The sequence below is a fragment of the Argentina silus genome (genome assembly GCF_951799395.1).
Source record: "Argentina silus genome assembly, chromosome: 1".
Lineage (NCBI taxonomy): Eukaryota > Metazoa > Chordata > Actinopteri > Argentiniformes > Argentinidae > Argentina > Argentina silus.
This window is the reverse complement of record NC_139655.1, coordinates 3,575,609-3,590,719: the sequence shown is the minus strand read 5'-3', so window position 1 is coordinate 3,590,719 and position 15,111 is coordinate 3,575,609. Positions and strand designations below refer to the sequence as shown.

Below are 15,111 nucleotides of genomic sequence, written 5' to 3'. Positions count from 1 at the left end.
TCATACAGTAAGACAATGACCCCAAACACACTGCCATAGGAACTAGTGAGTTCTTCAGGGCCAAAAAGTGGAAAGTTCTAAACTGGCCAAGTCAATCTTCAGATTTGTACGTCATTTCTTGATGATAAGATTTTAGGTGTGAAATGGGGGGCTCCGGGTGAAAAGGTTGGGAACCCCTGATCTAATGTAAAGACTCCAAATGCAGAAATGCTTTGTCTGCTTTTTGTTCTTGAATATGTGTGAAGATGACATTTGTATCATTGGTTTATGTCCCTGTACTGTGACCTGATTTAAGGCATGCAGACAAAATGAACGACTGACATTCCTCTTTCTTTGCAGGATTAGGGCAACAGGGTTGAGTCTTTACTTCTTGCTGTAGTATTCGATCCACTTTTTAGCAAGCACACAGGCCTACACCTCAATGACTGACTACCTACTAACTAATCTCTACAGACGTGGTGTTAGATGTTCAAAGCAGGTTCAAAGCACCAGTACAAATCTCTGGTTACGTCTCTAGTTGTTCCAAAGTAGCTCTTCGCTGATACAGGAACTTCAGGACTTGCATCAGCCGGTGGAGGCGGCGGTGGTTGCGTTGTTTAGTGTAGGCTAGTTGTCTCGAGGGCTGTGAGCAGGAGGCACCCAGCCAGGGAGGACGTAGCATTTATATTCATGAAATGCTCTATTGTACTGTGTTTGCACTCTCTACCGTGGGGCTCCGGGTGAAAAAGTTGGGAACCCCTGATCTAATATAAAGACTCCAAACGCAGAAATGGTTTGTCTGCCTTTTGTTCTTGAATATGTGTGAAGATGTCATTAGTGTAATTGGTTTCTGCCCCAGTACTGTGACCTGATTTAAGGCATGCAGACAAAATAAACTACTGACATTCCTCTTTCTTTGCAGGGTTAGAGCAGCAGGGTTGAGTCTTTAATTCTTGCTGTGGTATTCGATCCACTATCAAGCCCCTGCTACCCCCTCTGATAAGCATCTTCAGGCCATGCTCAGGAACTCTCATGTAAGAATCCAACAAGATTTCAACAAAGCCTCAGTCTGATGAGGTCACTGTACGCACATGTTACCAGCAGCAGGATTTCTGAACGTTCTCTTTGGTACCCGAGGAATGTACTTCGTGTTTAGGCGGGGAATGTTTGCAATAATTCATAATGTGTGTGTGTGCTGTTCTCCACATATCTGCAGACTATGGCTGCTGACTCTGCACTATGGAATTATCTTTCTTGCTCTCGTCCATGACCTCCGCGGCTATACCGTACTATCCATATCTCTCTCTAATGTCCTCTTTCATGTCCACACTGCTTACCCCTCCCTATAAGTCTTCCCTTTTCTTTTCCTCTCTCTCCTTCTCTCCTTCACTTGGAAACACTGACAGGAAATTCACAATTAACAGGCTCTGACCAGGCTCAGACTATGTTTTTATTATGTTAAAGAAGAATGGAACTGGTTACCCCAGTTTACTCCTTTCAATTGTCATTCACCAGGCCTCCACATTATACATTTTTATGAAGGTTTTCAAGACAATGTAGATCGATGTAAATCGATTAATCGATTATTAAATGATCTATTCAAAAATGTGACCATGAATATCAACAGTTAATTTGTCATAAGCCTAGGTAAAGCTATAACACATTTCTAACCTAAAGTTTGAAAGACAACTGCGATTGGGCCAGTTGACTAAACTTTAGATTTAGTCAACTGTCATCATCAGATATCCTTCCGCTGTACTATTTTTTCAGTGACTTTGTGTTTTACATTCTGCTGACTCTGCATTGGTCTTTTTAGCAAGCACACAGGCCTACATCCCAATGACTGACTACCTACTAACTAATCTCTACAGACGTGGTATTAGATGTTCAAAGCAGGTTCAAAGCACCAGTACAAATCTCTGGTTACGTCTCTAGTTGTTCCAAAGTAGCTCTTCGCTGATACAGGAACTTCAGGACTTGCATCAGCCGGTGGAGGCGGCGGTGGTTCCGTACTGTAGTGTAGGCTAGTTGTCTCGAGGGCTGTGAGCAGGAGGTACCCGGGCAGGGAGGACGTAGCATTTATATTCATGAAATGCTCTATTGTACTTTGTTTGAACTCTCTACCGTGTTTTGTTGAGAGAGCACTTCTATTACCCTGAGAGACATCGCCGATCAAAACATGTTTTCCAGACAGTACTATTTTATAGTCTAAACCAAATCAACGAAGATTTAATATTAGCGTCGTAACATTAGGCTATCCATATAGTTGGATTAATCTATGACTAAAGAGATAGTCGGCTAATATCCTTCCGTATAATCTGTTGCGTAAAAGTTTTTATGTTTAGCAATATCGCGCATGCTTTGATAGTGAAGCGCTGAACCTGGATCAAGGTGTCTGCCACTGATAGATAAATGACACGTGGTGTAAAGTGCAAGGTTCTCTCTAAATTGTGTACTCTCGCTCACCGCATCATCGGGAGTTGTTCTTCAGAGGCAATCAGATATGAATTGTGATTGGTACTAAGGGCGCACGGCTGTACCCTTCCTCAGATATTCAATATATTTTTAGTTTTATATTATATTAACCAGTTTTAGAATTTCTACCAAAGATGTCGTACCTTTTGCTGGGACTTGTCAGAAGGTAAGTATCTCTGATATTTCAAATGAACCCCACATTAACAGTGTCTAGTATTTCCTATTTGACCAGGACACAGTACGGACAGTGTGCGGCAGTATGACAGTACACAGTGTGCTCGGTGTCTATTTGAACTGTTCAGTCAGCCTTGCAACTTTTAGAAAATGATGTCTTTTGCAACACATTTTTAAATAAATTGTAGTGTAAATTGTAGGATGTCGACGAGCGAGGGTGTACACTGAATTGTCACGATGTGAAAACTAAATGAGCAATCTATGGCTTACTTCTTAACTGTTGCTTTTGCAATCCCACTGGAGATATGGCTTGTTGGCAGTAATCCTAGCTAAACATGGCTCTTATGATATCATTTTATGATGACTTACCGAATAAACATCCTTGAGTATCGAAAATACATTGTAAGAAGATGCATTGTAACCACTTCATGCTACTGCCAATTATGCTATAGTAGTGTAGACTGAAATGGAAAGTTCTATGAGGACGCTGGAAAGCTATGAAATGAGCTACTTTGTTTGTTCCTGACTGCATGGCTGCTGGTGCCCACATTGTCAAAAACCTGACCAACCAGAATTGTAGATGTGTTGTTTCACTCTAAGACACAACATTACAATGGGGTACTCATTTTAAACCACCGTTACAAGTGATAGCCCGTGTCAAAACACAGGAGAGAAACTGATAGCTAGAGGTGTCTCAGATTTGAACTGTTGTCATTCTGTATTCCTCTTCTTCCTCACCACTCTTTTTCTAGGCTGTTTGGTGACATCGCTCAGAGAGTGAAAAGTGAATGTGAGCAGCCTTGCAAGCGTTGTGTTTTCTTGTTCATGCATTTGTAATTGGTCTGTGTTAATATCATAGTGCATTATGATTCTGGGATTGCAGTGTGTGCGCGCTCTGTCAGAATATGTGTATGCCTGTCAGAATATAGATCTGTCTTTATGTATAGATGTGGCATTTCAATGTCTTTGCCATTGCATGTGTACAGTATGTACATGTGTGCTGCTACATGCATTACTTCTTGCCCTGTTCCTGCTCAATTGGCTATTCCCTATGGAACTATTAACTTGTTCAATTTTGGGGGAGTGCCTACGTGTGGTGCATGTGGATTGGCCTGCTGTTTCGGAGGTGTGTATTCTTAGTTCTGGGGAAATGGTAGGCTGCAAAGCTTAGCTGGAAGTTAGAGAGAGAGGGGGGACTTGTGGGCAGGGGGGGGGGGGGGGAGAGGGAATCTTACATTCTCAGGGTTATCTCTGTTGTCATGCCTCTCTCCCTCTCTCTCTCTCTCTCCCTGAGTGAGTGAATTGTTTCTCTGGATTATATTACTTGTTTCAAAATCACTAGAAAAAAATCTAAGAAATGTCTCTGGGTGCCCTTCAGTGTGAAATCCAGATAGGCCCACTACACCCTGAGAACTGCAGAGTGCACACAATGTTAAATACACTCACAAAGTACTTTATTAGGAACACTATACTCCCTTGGCTCTCAAAACAGGCTCAATTCTTCGTGGCATTGATTCCACAAGATGTTGGACACATTCCTTTGAGATTCTGGTTCATGATGACATGATTGCATCATGCAATTCCTGCAGGTTTTTCAGGTGCACTTTCAAGCTGTGAATCTCCTGTTCATCCCAAATGTGTTCTATTGGATTCAGATCCGGTGACTGGGAAGGCCACTGAAGAACACTGAACTCATTGTCATGTTCATGAAACCAGTTTGAGGCGACTTTTGCTTTGTGACATGGTGCATTATCATTAGATAGATTAGTAAATTGTGGCCATGCAACAATACTCATAGGCTGTGGCATTCAAGCGATGATTTATTGGTATTAATCGGCCCAAAGAAAACAGTGTGTCAAGAAAACAGTGTTTCAAGGTGTGTTAAATATCAAGGTGTGGCATGGAGTACAACTATGGAGTGTGGAGGAGAATTGGTGTTGGGTTGACAGGGGGACGTTGAGAAGCACTGGGGGAAAGAAAGGAAGGGGGGGTCAGAGAGGTTGGCTATTAGGGGTCAAAGGTGAAATGGGCTGAGGGAAGCCTTTGCTTTTGACCTCTGTCTATCTAATTACATTTTGGAAATAAGGAACAACACGTGCATATTTAAGATAATCAATAGCATGATTGTATATGTACTCAATAGACTGGTATGATGAAGTGAACACAGCATCGATTGAGCGGAAAGGATCGACAGGGAGAACTCTCTCCTTGTGCATTCTTTTCTGCCAGCTCTCTTCCCCTTCCCAGTGTCCAATAGATTGTGGGTAAAAGGTCTCACTCCCTCCCTCCCTCCCTCTATTCTTTCCTCCTGCTCTCATTCGACTCCTGCAGTGTGTGTTCTGCTTATCTGTGCTTATCCTGCGTTCAAAGTTTCTCAACACATGTTTAGTTGACTGTAAACACAAATGTCAGCGATACAGATACAAATCAAATCAAACTTTATTTATATAGCACCTTTTGTGCAAAATTGTGCAATACAAGGTCCTTAACAATACATTGAAAATACAACAATACAATGAAAATACAACAATACAGTGAAAATAAACTTTAATATAAGGAAATACAACAATACAGTGAAAATAAACCGTAATATAAGGAAATGATAGTATAGGAAATACGAGACATGGTAGAACAGAGAGACCAGTGCAGCACAGTAGAAGAGGGTAGATTAAAACAAGATGGATTAAGAAAATGATAAGATAAAAGGGTGTGTCTTAAGATTTCTTTTAAATGTGTTTACAAATTGTGACGCCCTCAGCTCCTCTAATATAAGCTCCTTGAGGGAGCATATATTAAAAGCATGTCTGACAAGTATTCATGCGCTAGTCCATTGAGTGATTTGAACACCAATAAAATGATCTTATAATCTATCCTAAAACTGACAGGCAACCAATGAAGGGACTTTAGGACAGGTGAGACATGTGCTCTCCGCCTGGTCTTGGTTAGTACACGTGCTGCTGCATTCTGAATGATCTGTAGCTTATTTCTAGCTTTCTTAGGTAGACCAGAAAGGAGAGCATTGCAGTAATCAAGCCTGCTAGTGATAAAAGCATGTATAAGTCTCTCAGTATCTGTCTGGGAGAGAAACGGTTGCACTTCAGCAATATTTCTAAGGTGATAAAAGACAGTTTTAGTGAGAATACTGATGTGAGATTCAAAATTCAAATCAGGGTCCAGAAGCACGCCAAGATTCTTTGCTAGGTGTTTGGCGTTTTGTGCCAGGGATTTTAAGTTAGTGCACAGTATCTCTCTCTGGACCTTTGCTCCGATAATTAAAACCTCTGTCTTATGTTTGTTCAATTGCAAGAAATTATGTGACATCCACAAGTTGATATGATCAATGCATTGAACCAGTTTATCAATAGGGCTGATGTAATTGGGTGATAGAGATGTACAGTTGTGTATAATCGTATCGCTATGAAAATTAATCCTTTGTTCTCTGATGATATTTCCCAGTGGCAGCATATAGAGACTGAACAACACAGGTCCCATAATGGAGCCTTGAGGAACCCCACATGTTATGCTAGTGTTAGCCAAGGAGTGGTCACCAATGGAGATAAAATAGTCTCTGCTCGACAGATAAGTCCTAAACCAATCTAAAACTGAGCCAGAGAGGCCAACACGCTTCTGTAGTCTGTTAATAAGGATCTCATGATAGACTATATCAAAAGCAGCCCTTGAAACTTCTCAAATATACAGCTGTACTAATTTCTCAAGAATTTTACTTGAAAAAGAAGGGTTTGAAATTGGCCTGAAATTGTTTAGCACTGAAGGATCCAGGTTACTTTTCTTTAGGACAGGTTTCACAATATCAGTTTTCAGTGCCAGGCGGAAAATACCAGTCAGCAAGGAGTAGCACTAGCACTTCGTCCTCAAGACTTTAAACACAGTCTTAAAAAGGTGGTGGTGATGGGGTCAAGTGAGCAGGTGGAGGATTTTAATTGCATTACTTCGTTCCTGAGCATTTCTTTATCAAAAGCAGCAAAATCATTCATAGCAGTCTTAGGCAGAGGGAAAGTGTCCAAAGACAGGGGCTCACGCACATTCAGTATAACATGGTTTAGATCCAACCTGATTTTTGTTATCTTGTCTCTGAAAAATGCTGTACACTCTTCATATTTTTATGTTGAAGTGATTAAAGAGTGATGTTTTGGAGCTGGATTTATGAGGAAGAAAAGCATTCTGGGATTATAATGATTTTTAGAAATCAGCTTTGAGAAATGAACTTGTCTTGCATTTCTAATTGCTTTATTGAAGATAGTGAGGTGTTCTTTAAAAATGTCATAATGGACATGCAGCTTTTCTAAAAAATATTTCTTTAAGTTAATAATATCCCCAGTTCTCCATGGTGGTTTCTGTTTAGATTTAATCTTCTTAAGTTTGGCTGTTGCTATAGCAACGGTTGTGTTCAGCTTATTATTACAATAGTTGACTAAATCATCACAAGAGGACGGAAGGATCTGTGGTTTACTGAGATTTAAGATGGTTCCTCATCATAGAAATAGTTAATCAGTGGGCTAGTTAAACAATACGTGTTCCCTCTGAGCTCTGAAATTGGGCAAGCATTGGTCTTGGCAGTATGCCCTTATCCCATCAACAGATGCTTCTCAGGGGTCCTTATACAGTATATGCCCTTTCAACCCTCTCTTGGGCGGTGTTTTGTGCACGTGAAGTGTAATTGCACTCACTGTGCTGCCAATTGGGACTGCGTGCCAGCACTTTTTATCAGGGGGTGCCTTTAATTTAGCCTCAGAAGTGGGAAAGGATGATTTGGATTCCTAGTCTAACTAGTCAGTAGACTTTAGTGTGATTCACATTATACTGCATCTAATGTTGACCTTGAGGGCACAAACCAGAAAGGAAGATGATGTTGGTTTAACGGTTGGTCACTGGCCGGCCGTACGTGGATGAGCGTAATGCATTGTGCCACACAGTCCTTTTGAGTGAAACCACCATCAGATCTGGTCCAGTCAGGTAGTCAGAGAGCTTTGTGTTGAAACAGCTCGTGTAACTAAGCTCTGACTTCTCTTGTTTGTGAACACTGTGCTTTTAACAAACAAAAGAGAGCCCCCCTGCATGTCCCCCTACATTATAAAGTGCTGTGAGCCTAGGTCTCAGGTTACGCTGCCCTAGGCTACAATCTGCATCTCAGAAAAGCTTCAATGGTTCTCATTTATATAATGGAGTCCCAAGAAGAAGAGGCCTAAAAAGAGCCTTTCATCATGATGGATTAAACACATTAAACATGGATTAAACATCCACACCACACAGCAGATGAGGGGTATTAGTCCTCTGTGGCTCAGTTGGTAGAGCATGGCGCTAACAGCGCTTAGCTGGGACCATATATACTGAAATGCATGCACTCACTGCATTGTAAGTCGCTTTGGATAAAAGCGTCAGCTAAATGGCCTATATTATAACTATAAGATAGAATGAATGCATGGGGGACGTGTGTGTGTTTACCGTAACGAACTCCGGCTCATGAACACATACAGTACCAGTCAAAAGTTTGGACACACCTTCTCATTCAATGGTTTTTCTTTATTTTTTGTATTATTTTCTACATTGTAGATTAATATTGAATACATTAAAACTATGAAGGAACACAAATGGAATTATGTAGTAAACAAAAAAGTGTTAAACAAACCAGAATATGTTTTATATTTTAGATTCTTCAAAGTAGCCACCTTTTGCTTTGATGACAGCTTTGCACACTCTTGGCAAAGTGTGTCCAAACTTTTGACTGGTACTGTACATAGCAATGAAATATATACAGAATCCTAGTAATTTGTTGAGTGTAAATGTCATTCAGTGAATGTCATTAGACAACCGAAGTCTATTACTCAGTAACACTACACTAGTAGGATAGGCGTACATCGTGAATTATTCACTAGGGGGAGGGGAATGGCAGGATTGCATCAACATTTTGCCCTTTACCCTTGTGTTCCTCTGTGGCTCAGTTGGTTGCGCGTGGCGCTAACAACGCTTTGGTTGCCGGTTCGATTCCCACTGGGACGATATATACTGAAAAATGTGTGCACTCGACATAAGTCGCTTTGGATAAAAGCGTCAGCTAAATGGCATATCAATCATATAACCATACAAAGCACCTGACAACCAGCAGCTGATTGTGTACTAAAATGTTTCTCTTACCTCTTTTCTTGAAAGTCAGGAATGAGATGGTGTTCTCACATTGCATCAAGCCTAGTAATAAATGCATGTTTCTCTGCATGTGTTCTGTCTCTTAGCTGCCCATTGATGGGGTTATTGCACCCAACAAACTAGGTATCAGTATTCCTGGGCTAGCTAGAGTAAGCTAGCTGGAGTAAGCCAGTGAACCAGTTATCATCTTGACTGTTACCATTATTGTTTTTCATTTCTTGTTTAAACTTGGTAATTTCATACAAGCAATACAATTTGGTGTTGAGCAAATAAGTATATTATCTGTCTGTAGGATATACTATTATCATGGATGCAGTTCCCTGTGTGTTTTCCTCCTCATCCCTGCAGATCTCCTAACCTTACTCCTCTGTCTCCCCCTTCAGACGAGGTGGCGTGGGGGCATGCGTGGGGGTCCGCTCCCTGGCCTCCCTCCCGTCCCTGCCCCCGGCGGTGGCGGAGTTCGTGCGAGGGGCGGTGGCGGAGTGTAAGCCTGCGAGGGTGCAGGTGGTGACGGGCACACCGGAGGAGAGCGCTAACATCCTGGCTGGTCTGGAGAAGGAGGGGATGGTGAAGAGACTGCCCAAATATGACAACTGGTGAGTGGGGATGCTACGTCGTACAACTGACAGTCGCTATAGAAACCGAAAGACACCAGCTCAGTCACCGTCACACAGTCATAAAGGTGTAAGAGAACTTTTTGTCACTTTTTATTATTACTTATTATTGAATTGTTGATTGTTGCTGACTGCTGTTGTTGAGCGTGGAGCAAGATCCCAAAGCATTTCACTGTGTCAGTTAAAACTGTGGTCCTCTGTGGCTCAGTTCGTAGAGCATGGCGCTGACAACGCTTAGGTTGTGGGTTTGATTCCTGCTGGGACCATATATACTGAAATGTATGCACTCACTGCAATGTAAGTCGCTTTGGATGAAAGCGTCAGCTAAATGGCGTATATTATTATTATATATAACTGTATGCAATACAACTGTATGCGATACAGATAACAAATAACATTTGATTTGATTTGAACTAATGGTGATCTAACCAAAAGAGACCGTCTCGGTCATTATGACACAGCCATACAGGTATAATAGAACTAATGGTGTCCGTTGTGTTTCCTGTGGGAAGCTGGTTGGCACGTACAGACCCAAAGGACGTGGCTCGGGTGGAGAGTAAGACAGTCATTGTGACCAAGCAGGAGAGAGACACCATCCCCATCCCCAGTGCGGGGGCTAAGAGCCAGCTGGGCAGCTGGATGAGCGAAGGAGACTTCCAGAAGGCGAGGGAGGAGCGCTTCCCTGGCTGCATGGCAGGTAGATACTGGACAACACAACTATGTTATTTATGTATTTATTCGTTAATTTAACCATTCGTAAGACGCAAGTAAATTTTTGCCTGGTTGCCTTAGATCTGTTTGTACGATAACAGAAAATCTCCTGTGTCTTTTCCATTATGGCTGTAAATCCTCATGAAAACGAATTACATAAATCTCTGAATGTGCATTAACAGCCCCCCCCCCCCCCCCCCCCCTCCATATCTCCCCTCAGGTCGGACCATGTATGTTATCCCTTTCAGCATGGGCCCGGTTGGTTCCTCGCTGTCCAAGATTGGCGTTCAGGTGACGGACTCGCCCTACGTGGTGGCCAGTATGGGCATCATGACGCGCATGGGCACCCCAGTCATGGACAAGCTGGCAGAGGGGGCAGAGTTCGTACGCTGTCAACACTCTGTAGGCCGACCCCTGCCCCTGAAAGGTACATCAGCGAAATAACAAATCGAAATAACAAATCCAAGAGATTAACTATGGAGTAATGTTTTCACCGTCTCTCTGCAAAGTGTTTTGTTACTAAGGCACGCATGCACAGTAAGACCACGGCCGCCTCTTTCCTCCTTGCTTGGCAGAGAGCTCAGAATAAGTTAAATTGTGAACCTGTGACCCAATATTATCCCATAAAATGATGATTAGATTTGCTGTATTCTACGAAGTTCAGTCTAGAGCTGCATTGTCAACTCTCCCCCCCCCCCCCCAGCTCTCCTGGTCAACTCACCCCTCCTCTCCTCTCTCCCCCCCAGCTCCCCTGGTCAACTCCTGGCCCTGTAACCCAGAGAAGGTGCTGATCTCCCACCTGCCTGACACCAGACAGATCTTGTCCTTTGGTAGTGGCTATGGCGGTAACTCCCTCCTGGGGAAGAAGTGCTTCGCTCTGAGGATCGCCTCACGGATCGCCAAGGACGAGGGCTGGCTGGCCGAACACATGCTGGTGAGAACATAACAGGGGTGGATTCTGCAGGGGCGTACTCTTTTACTGTGCAGAAGAGCAGGAAGCGCGCATCGGGCTGAATTCTAGTGCTGAGATCTCAAATTTGCTTTGTAGGTTTGTTATGAGACAGTTATGTACTGCTCATTTGACCCCCCTCTCCCTCTCCCTCTCCCTCTCTCCCCCTCCCCTTCTTCTTCTCTATAGATCCTGGGGATCACTAACCCTCAGGGAGTGAAGCGCTACGTTGCGGCGGCGTTCCCTAGCGCTTGTGGTAAAACCAACCTCGCCATGATGAAACCTGCGCTGCCCGGCTGGAAGGTGGAGTGTGTGGGAGACGACATCGCCTGGATGAAGTTCGACAGTCAGGGTGAGGCCACGGTAGCTCAACTTAAACCGTAACATGTCCTGGGCTGCCCCCGAATAGTCGACTAGTCGATTGGTTGGTCACTAGACCCTTGGTCGGCAACATTTTGTTTGGTCGAAACATGGCAGGGCGGGAGAAATGTCCTTGGGCAAAAGAAAAACGTCCATTCTCACAGCCTCTCTGCTGCCCAGTGAAGATTTATGTGGTGAGATTTGTGCATGTGTCCTCCTCCTCCTTTTGAACGGAGCTGAACAGAGAGAATTAAGCCCACTGCACGGGTAGCCGTATTCTGCTATTTCCCTATAGGCTTAAGTTCGCCGTAAAACTACATTTTCAGGCTAGATGCGCTGCCTCACCATTTAACTAATCACCTATAGTTTCACGGTCATGTAACGAAGACATTCGCTGGATGAAAATGATGGCAAAATGATTGACAGATTCAGTGTTTCAGTTAGAAGTAGTTTGCATTGAGCAAGGGGAGGGAGAGAGGAGGAGACACTATTCTGAATTATCATTGCAATTCCCGTTGCAGTCAAAAGAGGGCGCAATCCTTCATAGGGTGCCTTTTAAAGTTAGTCATTTGTAACTTAGGTGTGTGTTTTCAATATTCAACTAGATCATTTGTTATAGATGTGTTGTTTCAAGATTCCATGTGGACCTTTGTTATTAGACGCGTGGTGATTTTCTTTTAGATGTGTTATGTTTCAAATGACCATTTGTTATTAGATGGGTTCAAGGTTCAAGATTCGCGGTCGTTTCATTTTTTTAATTGTGTTGAACTGACGATTTTGACTGGACCAACCACTTTCTACAGCCCTAAACATGCATTCACATTCACAGTCACTGGATTCATTTGTTGTTCAGACAATTTTGTATGGTCTATTTAAACCATAACACCCCTGTTCATCTTGTACTTTATGTTTCTTCTCTGAGATTTATTTTCAGTTAAGGTGTAATACGCCAGTACTGATACTGTACGTACACCTGTGTGTCACCTCTACGTCACTTCTATGTCACCTCTGTACCCTCAGGTAAACTCAGGGCCATCAACCCAGAGAATGGCTTCTTTGGCGTGGCCCCTGGCACGTCTGTGAAGACAAACCCTCACGCTATGGCAACCATTGCCAAAAACACTGTGTTTACCAACGTGGGGGAGACCAGTGACGGAGGTGTGTGGTGGGAGGGCCTAGATGCCCCCGCCCCGGGCGTCTCTCTGACCGACTGGCATGGCAAATCTTGGAAGCTAGGTAAAATGGACTACAGTGTCAATTGCAATAACGCCATCTGGTGGCATGGAGTGGTGCTGTTCTTTTGATAGAATTTTGCACTGAGACACTTTTATATTAATACTACATAACAAACGTAATACTATGTTTTATAGCATACTGCAGCTAAGTTCCTGTTCTGTTCATATCTTTGGGAATGAATGAGCTTTAAGTTTTGTACCCATGAAACTGTTTTTTTTTTAAATTTATTTATTTTAAACTCTTTCTTTTTTTGGTGCTTTTTATTATTTAGCTCATGCTGAATATTATCCCCCTTTCCACAGGAGACTCTGCCGCGTGTGCTCACCCCAACTCCCGGTTCTGTACCCCAGCTGCCCAGTGCCCCATCATTGACCCCCAATGGGAGAGTGAAGAGGGGGTACCCATTGATGCCATCATCTTCGGGGGCAGGAGGCCAGAGGGTGGGTGCCCTCAGCTGGCCCACTGCTTTTGCCTTTTAGGCAGACACTCTTACCCAGTTTGTCAACAGTGCATGTAGTGTTACAACCGTTAAAGTGATCACAGTAATGATATGTTGTTTTAAAGCATTTTTCTTACATTTTCGCTCAAAGAGTCATAATCATATCAATGATCATAATCAAGTCATCATGTGTCATGATCATTAGGTTAGTCTGCTAATGTAGCTGGAAGAACCAGTTGGATTGGGTGTAATGAATTAACAAGGTGTTCTGTAATTCTTGCGTCCGATGTGTTCCTCATTGTGACCTGACCCTTGACCCCTCTGCTTCCTAGGAGTCCCTCTGGTGTATGAGAGCTTTAACTGGCGTCACGGAGTGTTCGTGGGAGCTGCTATGAGGTCTGAGTCCACAGCAGCAGCCGAACACAAAGGTACTGGTTGATAAACCTCAGTAAGGAGCCCATCATACAATAGTAAAAACATATTGTTTCTAAGGTTAATTTCCTTGATTTTAAGAAGCTTGTCCATGAAATACAATTAAATACAACAGAATAGGACAGAGTATTAAAAACTGCTTTCTGGTGAGCTGGAAACAATGGATTGTTGTCCTTACTTATCTTCTGAGTTAATGTATGAAATAATTACCTTTTTTTGAATAAAATGTGTTTTCTTTCTCCAGGCAAGACGATCATGAACGACCCCTTCGCCATGCGTCCGTTCTTCGGCTACAACTTCGGGGACTACCTGTCCCACTGGCTCAGCATGGAGACCAGGAAGGGCCCCACCCAGCTACCCAAGATCTTCCATGTCAACTGGTTCAGGAAGGACACCAAGTCAGGCTCCTTCCTGTGGCCCGGCTTTGGAGAGAACGCCCGCGTCCTGGAATGGATCTTTAAGCGCTGCAGCCGAGAGAGGGATGACCAAGCCGCCAAGAAGAGCATGGTGGGCTGGGTGCCACAGGAGGGCACCATCGACCTGCAGGGCCTGGGGGGCAAGGTGGATATGGAGGCCCTCTTCGACCTGCCCAAGGCCTTCTGGCAGAAAGAGACCCAGGAGCTGCGGGCGTACTTTACCCAGCAGGTGGGGGCCGACCTCCCCCAGCAGGTGGAGGCAGAACTGAGGGCCCTCGAGGACAGAGTCAGGGATTGAGAACCGTAGAGGAGAGCTCGACAAATCACAATAGCTAACTATTGGACACTACAGATGCTGCAATATCATGTGGATAGGGTTGGGGTTGGGGTGGGGGAGGGGAGGTGGGACGGGACGCAGGGAAAGATTAAGTGACTGACAAGCTCATTGGAGATGAAACTTGGTAGATAAACCGAAGGTTGTAAGAAGACACACTGTGATATGATGTGATTGCATCATTGCAGGTTGGCCACAATTCATTGCTGATAGAAATTAGAGCAGTCAGTAGAGTACAGTTGGTAATGGAGCAGAATCAACATAACATAGCATTGCCTTACTGATACAGTATCTTGCAATAAAGTGTAAAGGCACTGGATGTTTACAAGCTACACCCAAAGGAATCATCTCATCTTGATATGGTTAAATATTTGTATTCATTTAAACATTCTAACTGAATAAAAACAGCTTTTTTCAATACTCAGCTGGCTTCACATTAGCCAATGGGTTTATTGAATTGCTGTCTGTTGGGGTTCGTTAAATGAGGAGGAAGTGCTATCTGATTGGCTCAGGGAAACCAAAACATTTTACCTGTATTTCATTACAGAAGAAGGTCCATGGGTAAAATGATTATGCCACTTTTGTATTTGTTTAATTAAACTTATTAATGATTTGATATAATGTTTACACAAGCAATATGTGATGTTGGACCAATAAGAGACATACATTGAATGGAAATGAGATTTTTATTACAGTGCAATGAATAAACAACCTCAATTTCAGCCACAGTGTTGTCCCTTCATGCTCAACATTCTATACACATTATACATTCTATACACATCTTCAACAAAGGCATGTCCTTTGGTCAATAGGATTATTCTGGGAACTAC

The 15,111-nt window shown here is 43.2% G+C and overlaps 1 protein-coding gene across 1 annotated transcript; it reads left to right on the top strand.

The window, feature by feature from the left end:
• Nucleotides 1-1,995: 1,995 nt before the first annotated feature.
• pck2 (phosphoenolpyruvate carboxykinase 2 (mitochondrial)) lies at nucleotides 1,996-15,003 on the top strand. Its single transcript, XM_083681299.1, has 10 exons — nucleotides 1,996-2,620; nucleotides 9,174-9,386; nucleotides 9,917-10,101; nucleotides 10,336-10,542; nucleotides 10,862-11,049; nucleotides 11,254-11,416; nucleotides 12,445-12,660; nucleotides 12,963-13,100; nucleotides 13,432-13,527; nucleotides 13,776-15,003. Exons 1-10 carry the CDS (start codon nucleotides 2,589-2,591, stop codon nucleotides 14,243-14,245), a joined length of 1,908 nt encoding a protein of 635 aa, XP_083537425.1. The 5' UTR covers nucleotides 1,996-2,588; the 3' UTR covers nucleotides 14,246-15,003.
• Nucleotides 15,004-15,111: the final 108 nt, after the last annotated feature.